Raw genomic sequence first — 16,290 nt, forward strand, 5'->3', positions numbered from 1 at the left:
AGGGATTCGAACCCATCCAACAAACCCAGCTGAAGGTCATGGGTTCGAATTCCTCTTGTGACATTAAATTTTTCATCTCAACCATGATCTTAGATAAAAAGAATAATTGATTGAAATAATAAATATGGTCAATTATGACCGCTAAACGTACATGGTTTAAATAAATAGTAAAAACTAAAAAAATGTAAGAAAAAATAACTTTATAATAAAGACAACATAAAATATATGTAATATGTATATTAAATTTTTATGTTTATTATTTCTAGTGCCTTTTAAATGTTCATGCAAGTACACTATACACAGAATTATTGTTGCTAGCATCTATTGCAGCCCCCTGTCATAATATTTGTAATATAATAAAGTAATGATTTTTTATTAAAGAAAAAAAGGCCAAAAACAAATGATGATTTTGAACATGTGAAAGCTCAATTTCTAGTGTTTATTGTCCAGTTTTAAAAAAGTATTGTTTTGGAATCGATTTAGCCGGCGAGGGCCGAGTTGTGGCAGTGAACAGTAGCGCGAGGTATCATTCGTCCAAGGCTCTTCGGAACACTGAACTACATCCCTCGAAACTGCTTGTCATCCGGCTCGGTTCTCCTTCGCCGCTCGCATAAGAAATGGGTCTCATCAGGGAGATTAAGGACGATGCGAATTTCCAGGAGGAGCTCACCGCTTCTGCCACAAAATTGGTCGTTGTGGATTTTACAGCGACATGGTAAAACATCTTTTACTATCAGTTTAGGGTTACTGGCCCTAAAACTCTGTTAAATATTCTTGCACAATTTGACTTCTCTAAGTATTAATATTTTATATATTAACTGTATTGATCACTTTTTAAACTTTAAAACCTCTGATTTTCTATTAATTGCTTTTGGATGCATTAACCCATTCGTAAGCAATTCAACCCTGAATTAGTAGTTTCACCGTCTATTGCTTTTTACCTCCTTTCTCGTCGCTTTTTTTCTCCAACTAACCATTTCAGGTTTCATTAACCTCTCTCTTATTAATTCAGCAATTTGTTACTTAATTCAACCTTCAGATGGCTGAATAAAACAGGGAACCTAACCCAACGCCACCCGATGCCTTATCGCATTATTGGTGGGGTGTGCACATTTACTCAACACAAGCACATACTACACTACCGTCAATGTATCACAGTAGTCGATATAATATTTGCAAAATGATTAGCTCTGAGGAAGACGTGGAAGAAATGGCAGCAGGAGCGATCTGCTTGCTTTCAACAATAAACAGAAAACTTGATTTTATGAAGTTCATATAGAACCATGCCAAGCACCATCTTGTTAGTAGATGGTGTTTCTTCTGCTTCTTTGCAGAATCTGTGCCACATTGGGTTATACCTATATTCTTCAGATGCCCATTCAGTTTGCAAGGATTAACAATTTTTTCTCATTCCTTTAATGCATTCTGTTACCTCTTTCCAGTTCTTATTTTATTTTTGGATTTATTTTCATGTTCTGTGTTTTTTTCCCTCCAACTAACCATTTTGGATTTCATTAACCTCTCTCTTATTAATTCTACAATTTTTTACTTAATTCAAACTTCAGATGACTAAATAAAATAGGGAACACTGACCTGACCCAATGCCTAATTGCATTATTGGTGGGGTGTGCACATTTATTCAATGCAAGCACATGCCACGAGACAGTCAATATTATATCACAGTAGTCAGTATAATTCCAATTAACTATTCTTTTCATCTAAGGTTTTTGGTTGAGATGAAAAATTAGTGTCATGAGTGGGATTCGAACCGACGACCTTCGGCTCAATACGCTCCTGCTCTAACTACTTGAGCTGTCGTGACTTAGATTCCCTCGGGCACCAACCTCTCATCTCAACCTACAACCTTGAATTTTCCCTCTTTTTGCCATTTTTCATCTCAACCAAAAACCTTAGATGAAAAGAGTAATTAATTGGAATAATTAATATGGTCAATTATGCCTACTAAACAAATATGGATTGTCAGTATAGTATTTTGCAAAATGGATAGCTCTGAGGAAGACATGTAAGAAATAGCAGCAGAAGCGATCTGCTTGCTTTCAACAGTAAACAGAAAACTTGGGTGAAGTTCATTCACTAGAGATGAATCTGGTGAATATCATGTAGATAGAGGTGTATATTTACTGTGCTCTTTAAGAGCTTTGTATCTCCAGTTCTGTGCTTATAGCACACTGGTGAGTCTAGTTCATCAAGGACTTGATTTGTAGGCCCAGTTTCAGTGGTTGAATCTCTTTCCCTTCCCAAAACACTTCTTCTTGCATGCAAGTGTAGCGCCACAGTACCACCTTGTTAGTAGAAAATGTTTCCTCTGCTTCTTTGCAGAATTTGTGCCATGTTGGGTTATGCCAGTCTTCTTCAGATCCCAGCTTGCAGTGTCCTGTTAAGAATCCTGTCAGGGCTCACAGTTTTTTCTCCTTCCTTTAATACTTTGTCACCTCCTTCTGGTTCCTTATTTTAATTTTTGGATTTGTTTGATTGATGTATTCATTGACCTCTGACAGGTGGAATTTTTCATGTCATATGGTGCTTATATTGCAAAGTTATTTCATTGTGACAAAAGTACAATTATTATTATGTACACACCCTTGGGTAAAACTGGATAATTCAAAAAATAACTTTTCAAGATTGGGATTTTTAAGTTTAGACCTTAGATACAAGTAGAAGTTATCAAAATTTCAATGTGAAATCATCTATCATTAATCAATTATCCATAGTCTGACAAGTCTAAAAACTTACTGGAGTACATACTTATTTCATTTGGCCAAAATTATACTTATCCTGTTAGTATTGTTACTTAATTCATACAGATCTTCAGTTAACTAATGGAAAACTGAAAGAAAATTGTTATCTGATGACTGGTATTAAAATGGCTCAGTTTAAAAATAATGCAAAGTGTAATAGAGTTACATAATATGTTTTTTAAATATCAATGGTGTAGATAAGGGAGCAGAAAAATTCACGGGTAATAGAAACCACAATGTCCTATGTGGTCGGTCCTCTGAGAATTACCCCAAAAGATACCTTTGTATCAAATTACTTAGCATTTTATTTTTAATTATGTGAATTATAGATGAGTTTTGTTTAGGATTTGTGCTCCCTTCTACCTGGCCTTATTTTACATATTGGGTTGTCTTTACTTTATTTATTTTTCTTCAGTTTTTTCTATTTATTTGCCTTTGCTTTAAATAGTACTTTTGTTTTTGCTTTGTGCCTTTTGTACTTAGCCCTATTTTAACTGATTTAAATTTAATTATAAGCTCAAATCTGCACACAAATAAACACACAGTGTATCTTGTGAATTGAGCTTATCACTTCTTACAGCTCAAGAATTGAAGCTTTTGTGTAAGTAGAATAAATCACAAGCAGGCTTTGAGAATCGCCCACTTGAGCAGTCCAGGGTCACACCTTGGTCTTACCCGCCTAGCCTCTGGGGTTGGTCTCCAGGGGCTATCAAAAGCTGCAAGGTTATTTCATCCCCCAACACAATCATTTTCCAAATTCAAACCTTATCTCACTCAGTTAAGGTGGTACTTGATACGCTTCCATCACCCTTTATGTATATTATATAATTAATCTTGAGGGTTGATGGGGTACTCAACATTCCGCCATCGGACCTCTCACACTACAAAATTATGCTAATAAATAGATTCAGTCTCAATATACACAAGATGAGATCTCAATTAAAAAAAAAGTCCTGTTTCCTCTAAAAATTGAACAGAGGACCCAGATACTTCTGTGCTCAACCATATTCTCATGTCGGGTGGCATTCCTAGGGCCAAGGAATGGCACCTTTATTTAAGTTTCTATTTTTATGTTTTATTTATATGTTGGGTTGTCTTTATTCTGATTTTTTTTCCATTCAATTTTTACTAGTTATTTACCTTCATTTTATAAAGTAATTTTAGTTTTGCTTCGTGCCCTCTTCTCTTTACATGTTTTTATGTTTTATTTATATATTGAGTTGTATTATCTTTTTTAGTTTTTACTATTATTTTAACTTTGATTTATAGAGTTATTTTGTATTTGCTATTTTCCCTCTTGTATTTAGCTGTATATTTTTATATTTTGTGTATATATTGGTTTGTTTTTATTTTGTATTTATTGTTTTTCTTCAGTTTTTACCCTTTATTTACCTACGCTTTAGAGAAATTTTGGTTTTGCTTTGTGCCCTCTTCTATTTAGCTGTTTTTTTAAAATGTTTTATTTATATATTGTGTTGTATTTATTGTTATTTCTTTTTTGTTAGTTTTTACTATTATTTTAACTTAGATTTATAAAGTAGTTTTGTGTTTGTGTTGCTGCTTTTCCCTCTTGTATTTAGCTGTATATTTTTATATTTTGTTTATACATTGGGTTGTCTTATTTTGTATTTTCTTTTTCACATTTTACCATTAAACCTATGCCTGTTACCTATGCTTTAGAGTAATTTTGGATTTGCTTTGTGCTCTCTTTTATTTAGCTCTATTTTTTATATTTTATTTATTTGAATTATCTTTATTCCGTTTATTATTTTTTCTTCAGATCTTACTATTTACCTTTGCTTCATAGAGTAGTTTTATTTTTTCTTTGTTTCATCTTCTATTAAGCTCGATTTTTTAATTTTTTTTAAAATTTATATATCAGTATTTATTTTGCTGTACTATCTACGGTTATACACAGTGTAGATGAAGGGTTAATTAAAATATGTTGAGAGAGTTTTCCATGAAACACTTTTTGAGTTAAATCTGCTGAAAAGGGGAACAGGCAGCACTCGAAATTGATCTGTGCACAATAATAAAAAAAAAAAAATGAAATTAAATTGTGCTTTTGGTTGTCTATATCTATGGAATAATAATAATAATAATAAATGGTAAGATAAAAATATATTTATGATACTCTTAATGACAACAGTAATATCTCTAAGCGTTTTGAGTTTGTCAAGGAATCTAGTTTAATGAACAAAATAATATAATTTTTTCTTATTATGTCATAACTTCGTTAATATTTCATATTTTATATAAACGTAAAATATAAAATAAACACATTAATTAATTGTAAATGTGGTTCAAAATTGAGTATTAAAAAAAAAAACCATGTGTAATGTGTCTTTCCAAAAACCAGAGAACCCCAGAAAAATTTGTCTCTGCCCCTAGCTGGATGAGATTGCAAAATTTTCAAAATTAAAAATCTTAAAATTGGGTGAAACTGGATATTCTCCATGCATTGTTTTCTTGTTCTATGGTGAGATACATTAAATATTCTAGTTGAACCATCCTTCTTTATCAATTAAAATATTAAAAATAAATTGTTGGGCCTTTATATTAAAAATATGAATATTTATGTATGTGAATGAAATTTATATATTGCAAATATATTTGAACAATATTTGTTTATAGTTTTTAGTTGTTGTGGCTTTAAAATGTTTTTGGTTTTTAATGTACAGCATATTTCTGGCAATTTTGTAAAACAAAATATTTTGCAGGTGTGGTCCTTGCCAGCGAATAGCCCCCTTCTATGAACAGTTGTCGCAGAAGTATCCCCATGCTACTTTTCTGAAGGTTGATGTTGACAAGTGCCAGGATACAGCAGCGATCCAAAACGTCTCTGTCATGCCGACATTTTATTTTTTCCGGAACAAGGTTAGATCTGTACTCTGACTGATCGGACAGTTAAATAAAACATTTTAACATTAGTGAAATAAATAGGTGAAAATCGACAGCATGCAAGGTGCTGATCGTAACAAGCTCGAGGAAAAAATAAAGCAATACTATGATGCGACTGCTGGTGGTGAAGAAGACGTAGGTGTTGCTGGACATGTGAGTTTTTCTCTTTTGTTTTCTTAAAAAAAAAAGTTTTCTTAGAACTAATTTTTTTATAATATAGTGGACAAAAGATTTCATCTTTTATTCTTTTTAAAGTATTTTTTGAAGATGTATAGTGTAGAAAAGTTGACCACTTTGAAGAATATTGATTTGATTTTTGTGTTATCATTGGATGTCTTATTACACTTTTTATTGATTCCACTTTAACACCGTTGTTTCATGTTAATCATTATATTTTTAAATATCGGTTTTTCTAAGAAACTTTAATTTCTGCCAGGTGATTAAAGTATTTTTTCCACTTTGCTGCATAGAAGTCGAGAATTATGCTAACCTTTGTTCTTTTCTTAATTTTATGCTTTTCAATTATTTCTGTGTAGAGTTCTTTTTTTAACGATCTGAAGAATGATAATTTTGTTTAGAAATTATACTTACCTTCTTCTCCCATAGATGAAATGTTTTGTTCAGCTGTTTCGAGGCGAGTAACATGGCAACTAATGCTACTTTCCCTCCACAGATGGATTTAATTAGCTTTATTACAAAAAATCAGTGTGAGGCGTTGAATGAGTCGGATGAACACCCGTTGGCCAACTGTCTGAACAGTGGGCCGGAATACTTGGAATCAGATTGCGATGAGCAGGTAACAAGGCGGAGTTTTGCGTTTTGAGGTTTACGGATCTTAATTTTTTGGGATTTTAGTTGATTCTGTCTCTGCCTTTTAACCAAGCGGTTAAAATACACTCCATCAAATTCAAAGCCCCTAGTGACAGAGGCCCCAAAAAAGTCAAAATCTTCATTAACCAACCCACCACCCTTGATTTTGACGCTGCGACTGCAAATTCAGCAGTCCAAGAAATATTGTAAGTAAACATGTTATGGGATTTTAATTTATATTTTAAAATTAGGAAAAAAAGTAAAAAAAACTTTCCTTGTTAAGCCTTATTTGGTTTTTTTCTGTCTGAGAATCTGAGTCAATTTTAAAAACATAGCAATAATATTTTTTTCTGTAGAAGTGGATTGTGTAAATCTGTTCTCATAATTTAAAGAAAGTTGTACATACTTTTAAAATTGAGAAACAGTGTATAAACATACAAGTGTAATCCTTAAAAAAATTAAAAATAAATAAACTTAAATAATTTTTTTTGAAAAGAAGTCATTTCATTCGATTTTAAGTTGTTTTTTTTGATCATTTGATTACTGACATTATTTTCAGGGTCGACCAGTCAGACTTAGAAGGGAACCCTATCAACCTACGATTTGTTAAGTTCCAAAATGTCCAAAACATTCAGATATTTATTCAGGAGAACCAAGTCGGTGCAGACACGACTCAGATCAATCAGCTGCAGCTCATTGGTTCACCGATTGTGACAACCAACATGGGCGATTTCAAGAGAGTCATTGGGAAAAAAGGAGAGGCTCATTGAATTTGATAAGATACTAATTTATTTTGTACATATCTTACAATTGTAATGTTGTTTAGGCATCATTTACTGTATTGATTATTATAACATTTTGGTATCTCAATAAAAACAATACAAATGGTGATGGAACTGTTTAATTCTGTTGTTTCTCCTACTTCCGTATTTTTAGTTTTTAAAATTACTGCTTCACTTTTATGTTGATGACTAGTTATGCATTTATAATAAATGCAATCACATTAAAAAATTCTATATAAATGCTACTCTGTACAAACATTTATTGTTAGTATGTAAACAAATAACACAATTTTTTTTTGGAAAAAGTTACAAATTATAAGGAGTTAAAAGCACCGTAAAAAGAACAACACAATAAATTAAAAAAATCTATAATACAAATTTATATCTTAAAAAATGTCTTTGGTTCACAAATTAGCTGGTGTCGAATTGTTTGTAGTTGGTGTTGTTATTTCACTGAGTGTGGTATTGCCAGAATCGGTGTTGTTGTATTTTGATTGACTCAAGATCCAAAACTTGTTCATAGCACTATCATCCGATTTCACTGCTGAAACATCCGCCTGTGTCCTCATTTCAGCTCCGAGTTTTATCTCCTTGAGCATTGTCGAATTAAACTTGTTAGCGATTTCATTACCAGTCTTTTGCCCCTTGTCCTTCTCTAGGTTCTTGAGGAAAGTGTCTACTATTGATGGCTTGTGCTCAAGGGTCACGTTCGGGGGACCTTCTCTGTGCAAATAAGCGACTGGCCAGTGCAACTTCCTGCCGGAGTGAGCATAAGGATAATAGGAATCGCTGCAAGGCCTCCATTGATCCTTATCTGCACTTCCCACGTAACACCTTTAAAAAAATTAAAAGTTAATTTAAAAAAGAAAAAAGAAAAGTGGAATCAATTGGTGGGCTCAAACTGTGTAATCAAAACAAAAAAACTTCAAAGTGGTCTTATGTGCTTATGTTAATGAAGGAAAACAGTCAACACTCTTATGACAAGGTAAAAGAAATATAAAAGGTTGCCTTTTCTGTTTTTGAATAAAACCTGGGACACAACAAAATACATAGGATTTATATTAAACTTAATTTAGACAAAAAGTACTTTTAAAAGATTCTGATTTGTAAAAATTCAAAGCATCATCCATGTATGAGTAATTAGCAGAGTACAATTTCTTGTTTGATTGCTGGTTTTTGTTGGTTGACATTTTGGTCTGATGATTCCACAAAAATAATCCAAAAACTGGAAATGTCGATGTCTAAACCAACAAAAATCAGCGAGGATAGGCAGACCAAGATGGTATATAACTATCAAACAATAAGTTTATCACCCCACAGACCACAAGAGAAAATTTTACAAAATTCCTTGATTATATATTTTATTATAATTGTTTATTCTTGACTTTTTATATAGAAATAATATTGTATTGTATATTTTGAATCATGCTTTTATTGTCTACTGCTAGAATAATATCTTCGCACTAACAATTTTTGAATGAATGAGCAATGTTGTTCAATTAGAAGGCTCGGAATTTCCAAAAATAAATAAATAAAAATAAAAAATGAGCAAACGCTTTCAACAATGTCTTTAATAAACTGATTGAATGCCTCAAAAATCGATAATTTACAATTCAGCTAAAGACGAGAGTTAGATAAGGGTATTGAGGAAGGAAAGAGTGAGAGGGAGGGAGAGAATACGTTTAAAATAACACAGCGTTTTAAAAATGATGGCGTGCTTTTGGTAGAAAGACACATGCTAAACAAAAATCTTCACTTGTGAAATTGTGCTGCACACGGTGTTATGGAATGTTTTCAATATTGATAAAAGTATCGCATATGGTTAAAATAAAATATTTTATCAAAACATGGTGTACCGTTTTATAAAAGTATGAATGAAAAAAAAAAAAAAAAAAAAACGTATTTGTAACAAAAAATGATGTTCACTCAGATCAAACAAGTTTTGCATAGAATTAATTTATATGATCTTTGATTGAAATTGATCAGACATAATCTGAGTAAAAAAATGCTAAAACATCTACAACTACAATGATAGAATTAAAAAAAAATTATTCATCTTTCTGATTAAACAAGGCAGATCTTAAACAAATAAAAAGTGGGTTTGTCTTTTAGGATTTTATTTATTTTTTAATTTAACAAAACACGAACTTTTCCTTTATCAATATTGACAACATTATTTTCATAATTGTACCTTGACTTTACTTTTTTGCACCAATAGTTGGTCCTCCCCCAATTTTGTTGGGGGAAATGTGTATGTTGTTTAGAACTGCAAAAGTACATAATTGAATAATGTAGTCAAATTTAGTTACAAGAGGGAACTGCTGGTTTTCAGTTTAACAGTTTTAAGTAAGAAGATAAATTCAAATGCTCACCAAGGGTAGTTATAGCCTTCGGAGAAGCCACATTGATGACCCGATCTGCAGCAATAGTCCCAATCGCCGTTTTCAACAGGGCAGGTCCATACGCCGACTTCTGGGTTTTGCGTACAGACCGTACCTGTTTTACAAGGGAAGCCGTTAACTGTGTAATGAGCCCAAGTGGATTCGAGACCGCGGTCTGGATAGATACGGTTGTCATTGAGGTTGGATAGTTTGCCTGGAGGGGGTGGATAGTAGCAGCCGGATGTACCAAAGTCCCATGTAAACATCCAAAATTCTTTGTCCTCTAGATAGTCGAAACCAAGACGAAGGTCTCTTTGCTCAATGTCACTTAATTCACATTGGCCATCCCTGATTAGAAATAAAAATTAGAATAGTAAACATAAGTCACAATTAAATTTTGAGGTTTACATGTAACTTAATGTTGCACATCTGAAGCGAGTTTTTTCCCTGGCTCTTGTGCATTCTTCTTTGCAGTCTTGTTCTGAATGTACCCATATGGATGTCTTGATTGCAGGTGGAAGCAATCTTGCTGGAGAGCTGTATCGGATATAGCATACTAAAAAATACATACAAAATATTTTAGTAATTAGTTTTAACTGTTAAACAATTAATTCTTACATTGGTCAGTGGGTCTAGGTCTATACATTCCTTTCACACCGTAACTAGATGAAGGGTGATATGTACCATGAGGAGGAAAATATTTATGCTCTAAGGGCTTCCCTATCGGATAGTAACTGCTTGAAATAGAATCATCAGGCTTTCTATGATGATGCCCATAGTAAGGATATTTTTCAGAATAATAGTATCCGTGTTGCTTATCAGGCGGTAAGTAGCTACCGAAGTGTTTAGGAGGAAAATAACTACCACTGGGTTTTTCTAGAGGGTACCCACTTATCGGCTTTTGTGGTGGTAGATAACTACCAATAGGCCTTACTGGCCTAAATGGGTAACTGGCTGGTTTATTTTCTTTGTTAGGCGGTAAGTAACTTCCATGTGGCCGTTCAAGGGAGCCGTAGCCATGATGGTATCCGTCTTGTGGCTTATGGGGTGGAAGGTATCCCGGCGAAGGCTTGCTCGGTGGAAGGTACCCCGATGAAGGCTTGCTCGGTGGAAGGTACCCCGATGAAGGCTTGCTCGGTGGGATGTATCCAGATGGAGGCTTGTTATCTAAAGGATATGTAGAACTGGGTTTCTTTTCAGGGGGTAAGAATCCTTGTGGTTTTACTGGGTGGATATCTGGTTGTTTTGGAGGAGGTAAATAGCCTCCAATTGGTTTTTCTGGAGGAAGATAATTCCCATGTTGGAATCCGTGCTGATGTGGCGATCCTCCTGAAATTATCAAAACCAATTAATTATTCTATAAATATATAATACATGGATTAGGAGTAAAATGTAAAATTTGTTAGATCACATATTTCAAGCCTAGGCCATTGTATTTTAATGTGTAAGAAACAATTGGGTGCATTTGCTCTGGTTTAAATATGACATGCTTATGGTTTAAAATACAATATCAAACCATTTCTGAAATGAATGTTCTGGGAATAGTATTTCTCTCTCCCTCCATTATTTTATCAATTGTTTCCATTGTAAGTTTCATATGATGTTTCAGTCTCAAAAAAGACAAAGAGAAGCTAATAGGAAAATTATATCCAGTACAACATATGACGATCATCCAGGTAGGACTGTAAGTTTTTTAAACAATTAAAATGGCAAATTTTTAAATGAATATATTTAATATGAAAAATCATGAATTTATGATAAATTCAGCAATTAATATAGACTTTTTTCTTTCTTTCACTTATGAACCGCTCAAGAAATCAGTTCTCAGATATTAGATTTTTTTAAGAATGTTAATCAACTATCATTTAATTGGATTATATATGAAGAATAGTAACAATACACCATAAATTACCCAACCAAAATTTTCCAAAAATGAGGTTTGAGAACCTCGTTTATTTTCTTTTTCTATTCTTTTTATAAATAGAAATAAAAATTATTAAAATCAATAATTTTTTATTCATCTTCTCTATTTATTGTAATTTTAGTGTGGTAGAAAAGATAGTGTAAGATTTCCTACCAGGGATAATATGAATAATGACAATAGCCGGATAAATAAACAGGTATGCTTTTGAAAAGTAAAGGTTATTGTGTACATTTATATATACAGATATGAATTTTTTTAGAATGTAAATAATAGTCTACAATCTCCTCAGAAAGATGCCTTCAAGAAAAGCGAAATGTACATGAAACATGAAACATTTTCCGAAAGGAACCAAACACAGAGATCACCCGTACAAAGCATACCAATGGTGTCGACATCTCCGCCAAGGCCTAAAATAACGACCGTATCTGAGATTCCTGCTTCGTCTTTAAAATCTAATATTTCTAGGGTGCCAAATGTAGAAGAAACGCGTTCACAAAATTCCCCAACGGAAGCGTACACGAGGTGTGGTAAAGTTAAATTGCCCTCCACTTTGCCTCCAGGGAACAAAACAATTATTGTGAAGACGTGTTCAAGAACGAAGCTAAAAGAACACAATGAATTAACTGTCAACTATAGCATAAGTGAGCAAATAAAAAAACAACCATTTCAAAACGCTGATAAAGAGAAACTATGGCAAATTGAAGATAAAGGTCTAAACTCAGCAGGAAGCATGGTAAAACATTTATTCAGTGCTACATTAAAAAATATATGAAATTCTTTTATTATACCATGAATTTATATCCTGATTTTTAGTAAAACTTGTCTCTTTTTATTTGTTATTGAAATAATTAGATTAGTTTTGTTTAGTTTATTAGTATTTAATTTTACCCTATATTATGTACATTGATATAAGTGGCTGGACATCTGTTAACAATAATATAATTTACAATTTAAATAGGCATTTTTAAATCAAATTTATGTTGTATATTCCATTATAGAAGTACTACTTACATTACGGACTAATAAATGTTGTACTGTTATTTTTTTATTGACAGTAAATTATTGATTATGTATTATTAGTATAAGCAAAATAAATATTAGAAATTAATAATAAACACCATTATAATGTTTATTAAAAGGTGCATTTTAAATTCAGTTTTGTTTCTTAACTTAATTATCATTTACATGTCATTGCAGATAATTTGTTAGTTAATTTAAATAGAGCAAATGCACTTAACGGTTCTCTCGAGTCAAGATAAAATCACAATTACGAACACTCACTGACGAAGGGGATTAATTGTTATTGAAATTTGCCTGAATGTTACAGATGAAAGAAGGTTCAAAGTCGAAATCGATAGACACAGGAAAACTACAGTTAAAGGATGAACGCGACAAAGAAGAAAATACTAGTAAATTTTCTATCTCTTCAAAAGTATCGACTGCTTCTAAGCAAACAATGTCTCCAAAATTATCTCTATCCAGTATTAAGTCAAAATCTCTCACTAAAGAAGAGCAGCATTCTTCTTTTATGAAATCACCTGTTGCTGAAAAGACGCCAGACAAAGAGCCATCCTCTCATTCTCAAAGCATCAGAAGTATAATGGAAATAGTAAATTGACTATTTATTAGTGGATTAGCAATATTAACATGAAATTTAGAACAATGCAATATACGTTGAAATTTGTATTAGGGTCAACTCAAGGGTATTTCTAAATCTAAATTATTTTTTCAGTAATTTTTCAGAGCTATCCTTGTCTATAAATAACGCACACTTTTAGATTACAGTAAGTTCAAGAAGTGTTCAAACAAATGACTCTTCTGAGGATTCTTCTAGTTCAGAGGTGAGTTATGATAAAGGTTTGAGAACATAAAAATAATCATTACTAGCCAATATCAAATAAAAAGAGACAATTTATTTTCCATTTACGTTAATATTTTACACTTTAATATTTAAACATTTAATTTTGCTAAGTTGTACTGTTTTTGTAATACTTATATTTTTTCAGGGAAGTAGTGCATGTTCTAATGATACTTCAACAACCACTGAAGTATGTTGTAGACTTAAGAGTTTGTTATGTTGAGAATAATTGAATGTTTCTGTTTACTGATAGTGTGCATGTGTGTGCACTATTTTTTTAAAAATATTTAATATGAAACTTTTATTAATATTAAGCAATTGTGCAGTGGGAGTATTAGAAAGGTGTTGATTGCTATTAACCTTTTGAATTATGTTCAAATATAAGAGAGTTTTGTTAACCCTTTAGCCTGTTTCTTTATCCTTTGTCACAGGGGTGCTGCTTCTTATAACCATTCATTCAATATATTAACTTTTATTATATTTAATGCTGCTGATTTATTTAATTTCTTTTTTAATGGTTTCAGAAAAAGAAAAAGAAGAAGTGCTGCTTGTGTTTCTGAAAAACTGGCAATACATTAAGAATGAGTGTAAGAAATCTGTGGCTTCAAAATGATGAAACTCAAAATAAATAAATTCTAATCAAAGCACATTACATAATTCGGATTGCTTTAAAAGTTAAACGCAAAGATAAATCATATGAAATGGAATTATTTCATACTGATTAACTATGTAATTTTAACAATTTTCACTTTGTCAAAGAAAAATACTTGCATGCTACATTTTTAAAGAATTGTGGGAGATTATTTAACAATTTGAGTGTGTCAATTATGAGATTTCCTCATGGAGTGTGAAAGGAGTTGGACCTTAAGCCATTTGAGTAATGAAGTGTAGAAATACGTGATTAACAAAAAGTTGGAATTGATTTGTAAAAATGTGAATTTAATGTGCAAAACGTTTTTTTCTCTTTTTTATTGATTTTTACATCTATAAAACAATTACAACCATAAAAATATCATAAGAATAAAAGTGAAATGAAAAATATGTGAGGAGAAATCACCCAGTGGTTAGCCTCCTTTAGAAAAAAATAGATATGACCACTTTTTAATTTTCTTCATCACTTAAGCTATATGGTGAAAATAATTTGAAAAAATGTGAATTTAATTTGCAAAAGAGCAAAATTGATTTGCAAAAATGTAAATTTAATTTGCAAAAGAGCAAAATTGATTGGAAAAAGGCAAAAATTATTTGCAACAGGGCGAAATTGATTTGAAAAAATGTAAATTTAATTTGCAAAAGAGTGAAATTGATTTGAAAAGGGCAAAATTTATTTGCAACAGGACAAAAATGATTAGCAAAAATGTGAATTTAATTAGCAAAAGAGTGAAATTGATTTGAAAAGGACAAAATTTATTTGCAACAGTACGAAGTTGATTTGCAAAAGAGTGAATTTAATTTGTGTAATTGTCAAAAATGTAAATTTAATTTGCAAAAGAGCAAAATTGATTTGTAAAGGGGGAAATTTATTTGTAAGAGGGCAAAATTGATTTGAAAAAGGAAAAAATTATTTGCGACAGGGCAAAACTCATTTGCAAAAGAGTGAAATTGATTTGAAAAGGGCAACATTTATTTGCAACAGGGCAAAAATGATTAGCAAAAGAGTGGAATTGATTTAATTTGGAAAAGGGTGAAATTGGTTTGCAAAAAGGCAAAACTGAATTGCAAAAAGGCAAAACTGAATTGCAAAATGGTGAATTTAAATTGGAAAAGGACGAAATCGATTTTCAAAAAGGTGAATTTAATTTGGAAACGAATGAAATTAATTTAAAAAAAAGGTGAATTTACTTTGCAAAGGGGGAGAAATTGATTTTCAAAAGAGTGCATTTAACTTGCAAAAAAGGTGAAATTATTAGCATCTGAATATATTTGCAGTAGGTTTAAAAAAAAAAACAAAAAAAACGTGTGAGGTTTGTAAAAAAAGGTGTGAGCTACTTTGGTTAAATTACACCCCATGTAAGAAGCCCTCTGTGCTTTCTGTGTAAATCTAAGGTCAGAGAGGATGTGTTCCATTTCTTAGCATAATAACATTTCTTAGAATAACATTAAACATTAGTTAAACATAACATTAGTTCATTAGAAGATAGTAGATCATCAATTGATATTGTTTTTCTTGTAAAACTTTTAAGAAATATGATTAGTTGTCCTGAATTGTTGGAGAAGATATCCTTTAATGTTCTAGATAAGAGGACCAGATTCACTCCTCTGTTCTTTATACCATTATGTAAAACGAACTACCTAAAAAATGCTCCCATTCCTAGAATATGTACTTAAGCTAATAACTTAAGTAGTGATCTGGACTTATTCTGTTCATCTCTGGTCAAAATTAAAGCTTTGTAATTCCACATACTTTAAGTATGTGTATTGTTGTAAAATTGGCTACTTGCCTTTGATGTAATAAATAAATAAATAATGTACAAAACTAAAAGAAATTAGTATACTCCACCAAGGAGTACACCTCCTCCCTGTATAGAGATGAACTACAGTGAGAGGCCAGAAAAGTGGCCACCCTTAGCATTCTTAATTATCTCTTAGATAATCCTCCATTGATTGGACATTTGTTTGCGTGATGTTTTTAAATGATACAGATTCAGCAAGAATCCTAGCATTGTTGGAAAAAGGAAGCCTAAGTGGCCAGGGTGCTAAACATTCCCAGAACAACTGTCCGAAGGGTCTTCCATAGCTATCAACATACTGGAGGTTACTCAAGAAGGCATAGATCAGATCGCCATCTTGTTACATCTTAGCGAGATGAATAATCGACATTCAATGTTTGGAGTGGCCAGCATGTAGTCTCGAATTAAACACTATCGAACACCTT

General features: G+C 32.0%; 2 protein-coding genes across 8 annotated transcripts in view; one reads left to right on the forward strand and one right to left on the reverse strand.

The window, feature by feature from the left end:
* Positions 1-404: 404 nt before the first annotated feature.
* LOC106664560 (thioredoxin-like protein 1) lies at positions 405-14,035 on the forward strand. 4 transcript variants are annotated; one of them, XM_024230569.1, is made up of 9 exons: positions 405-715; positions 5,480-5,636; positions 5,703-5,813; positions 11,243-11,317; positions 11,679-11,753; positions 11,817-12,290; positions 12,885-13,166; positions 13,290-13,398; positions 13,564-13,605. In XM_024230569.1, exons 1-8 carry the CDS (start codon positions 618-620, stop codon positions 13,290-13,292), a joined length of 1,275 nt encoding a protein of 424 aa, XP_024086337.1. In that variant the 5' UTR covers positions 405-617; the 3' UTR covers positions 13,293-13,398; positions 13,564-13,605. The 4 variants fall into 4 exon arrangements, with proteins under 4 accessions (XP_024086337.1, XP_014245871.1, XP_014245872.1 ...); XM_014390385.2 differs by lacking the exons at positions 12,885-13,166; positions 13,290-13,398 and adding an exon at positions 13,940-14,035; XM_014390386.2 differs by lacking the exons at positions 12,885-13,166; positions 13,290-13,398; positions 13,564-13,605 and adding an exon at positions 13,940-14,031.
* LOC106664558 overlaps positions 7,237-16,290 on the reverse strand; it is a 47,309-nt gene continuing 38,255 nt past the window's right edge. For 2 of the 4 annotated variants that reach the window (XM_014390381.2, XM_014390383.2), the window contains 5 exons: positions 10,252-10,962; positions 10,042-10,189; positions 9,625-9,981; positions 9,444-9,518; positions 7,237-8,086 (listed from right to left, as the gene is read on the reverse strand). In XM_014390381.2, the coding sequence (XP_014245867.1) occupies positions 7,657-8,086; positions 9,444-9,518; positions 9,625-9,981; positions 10,042-10,189; positions 10,252-10,962 (1,721 nt within the window). In that variant the 3' untranslated portion in view covers positions 7,237-7,656. The remainder of the gene's footprint in view (positions 8,087-9,443; positions 9,519-9,624; positions 9,982-10,041; positions 10,190-10,251; positions 10,963-16,290) is intronic. The other 2 variants (XM_014390384.2, XM_014390382.2) reach the window with 2 other exon arrangements.

This window comes from Cimex lectularius, unplaced genomic scaffold (assembly GCF_000648675.2).
Source record: "Cimex lectularius strain Harlan isolate CLEC.00 unplaced genomic scaffold, Clec_2.1 scaffold13, whole genome shotgun sequence".
In the NCBI taxonomy this organism is placed as follows: Eukaryota; Metazoa; Arthropoda; class Insecta; order Hemiptera; family Cimicidae; genus Cimex; species Cimex lectularius.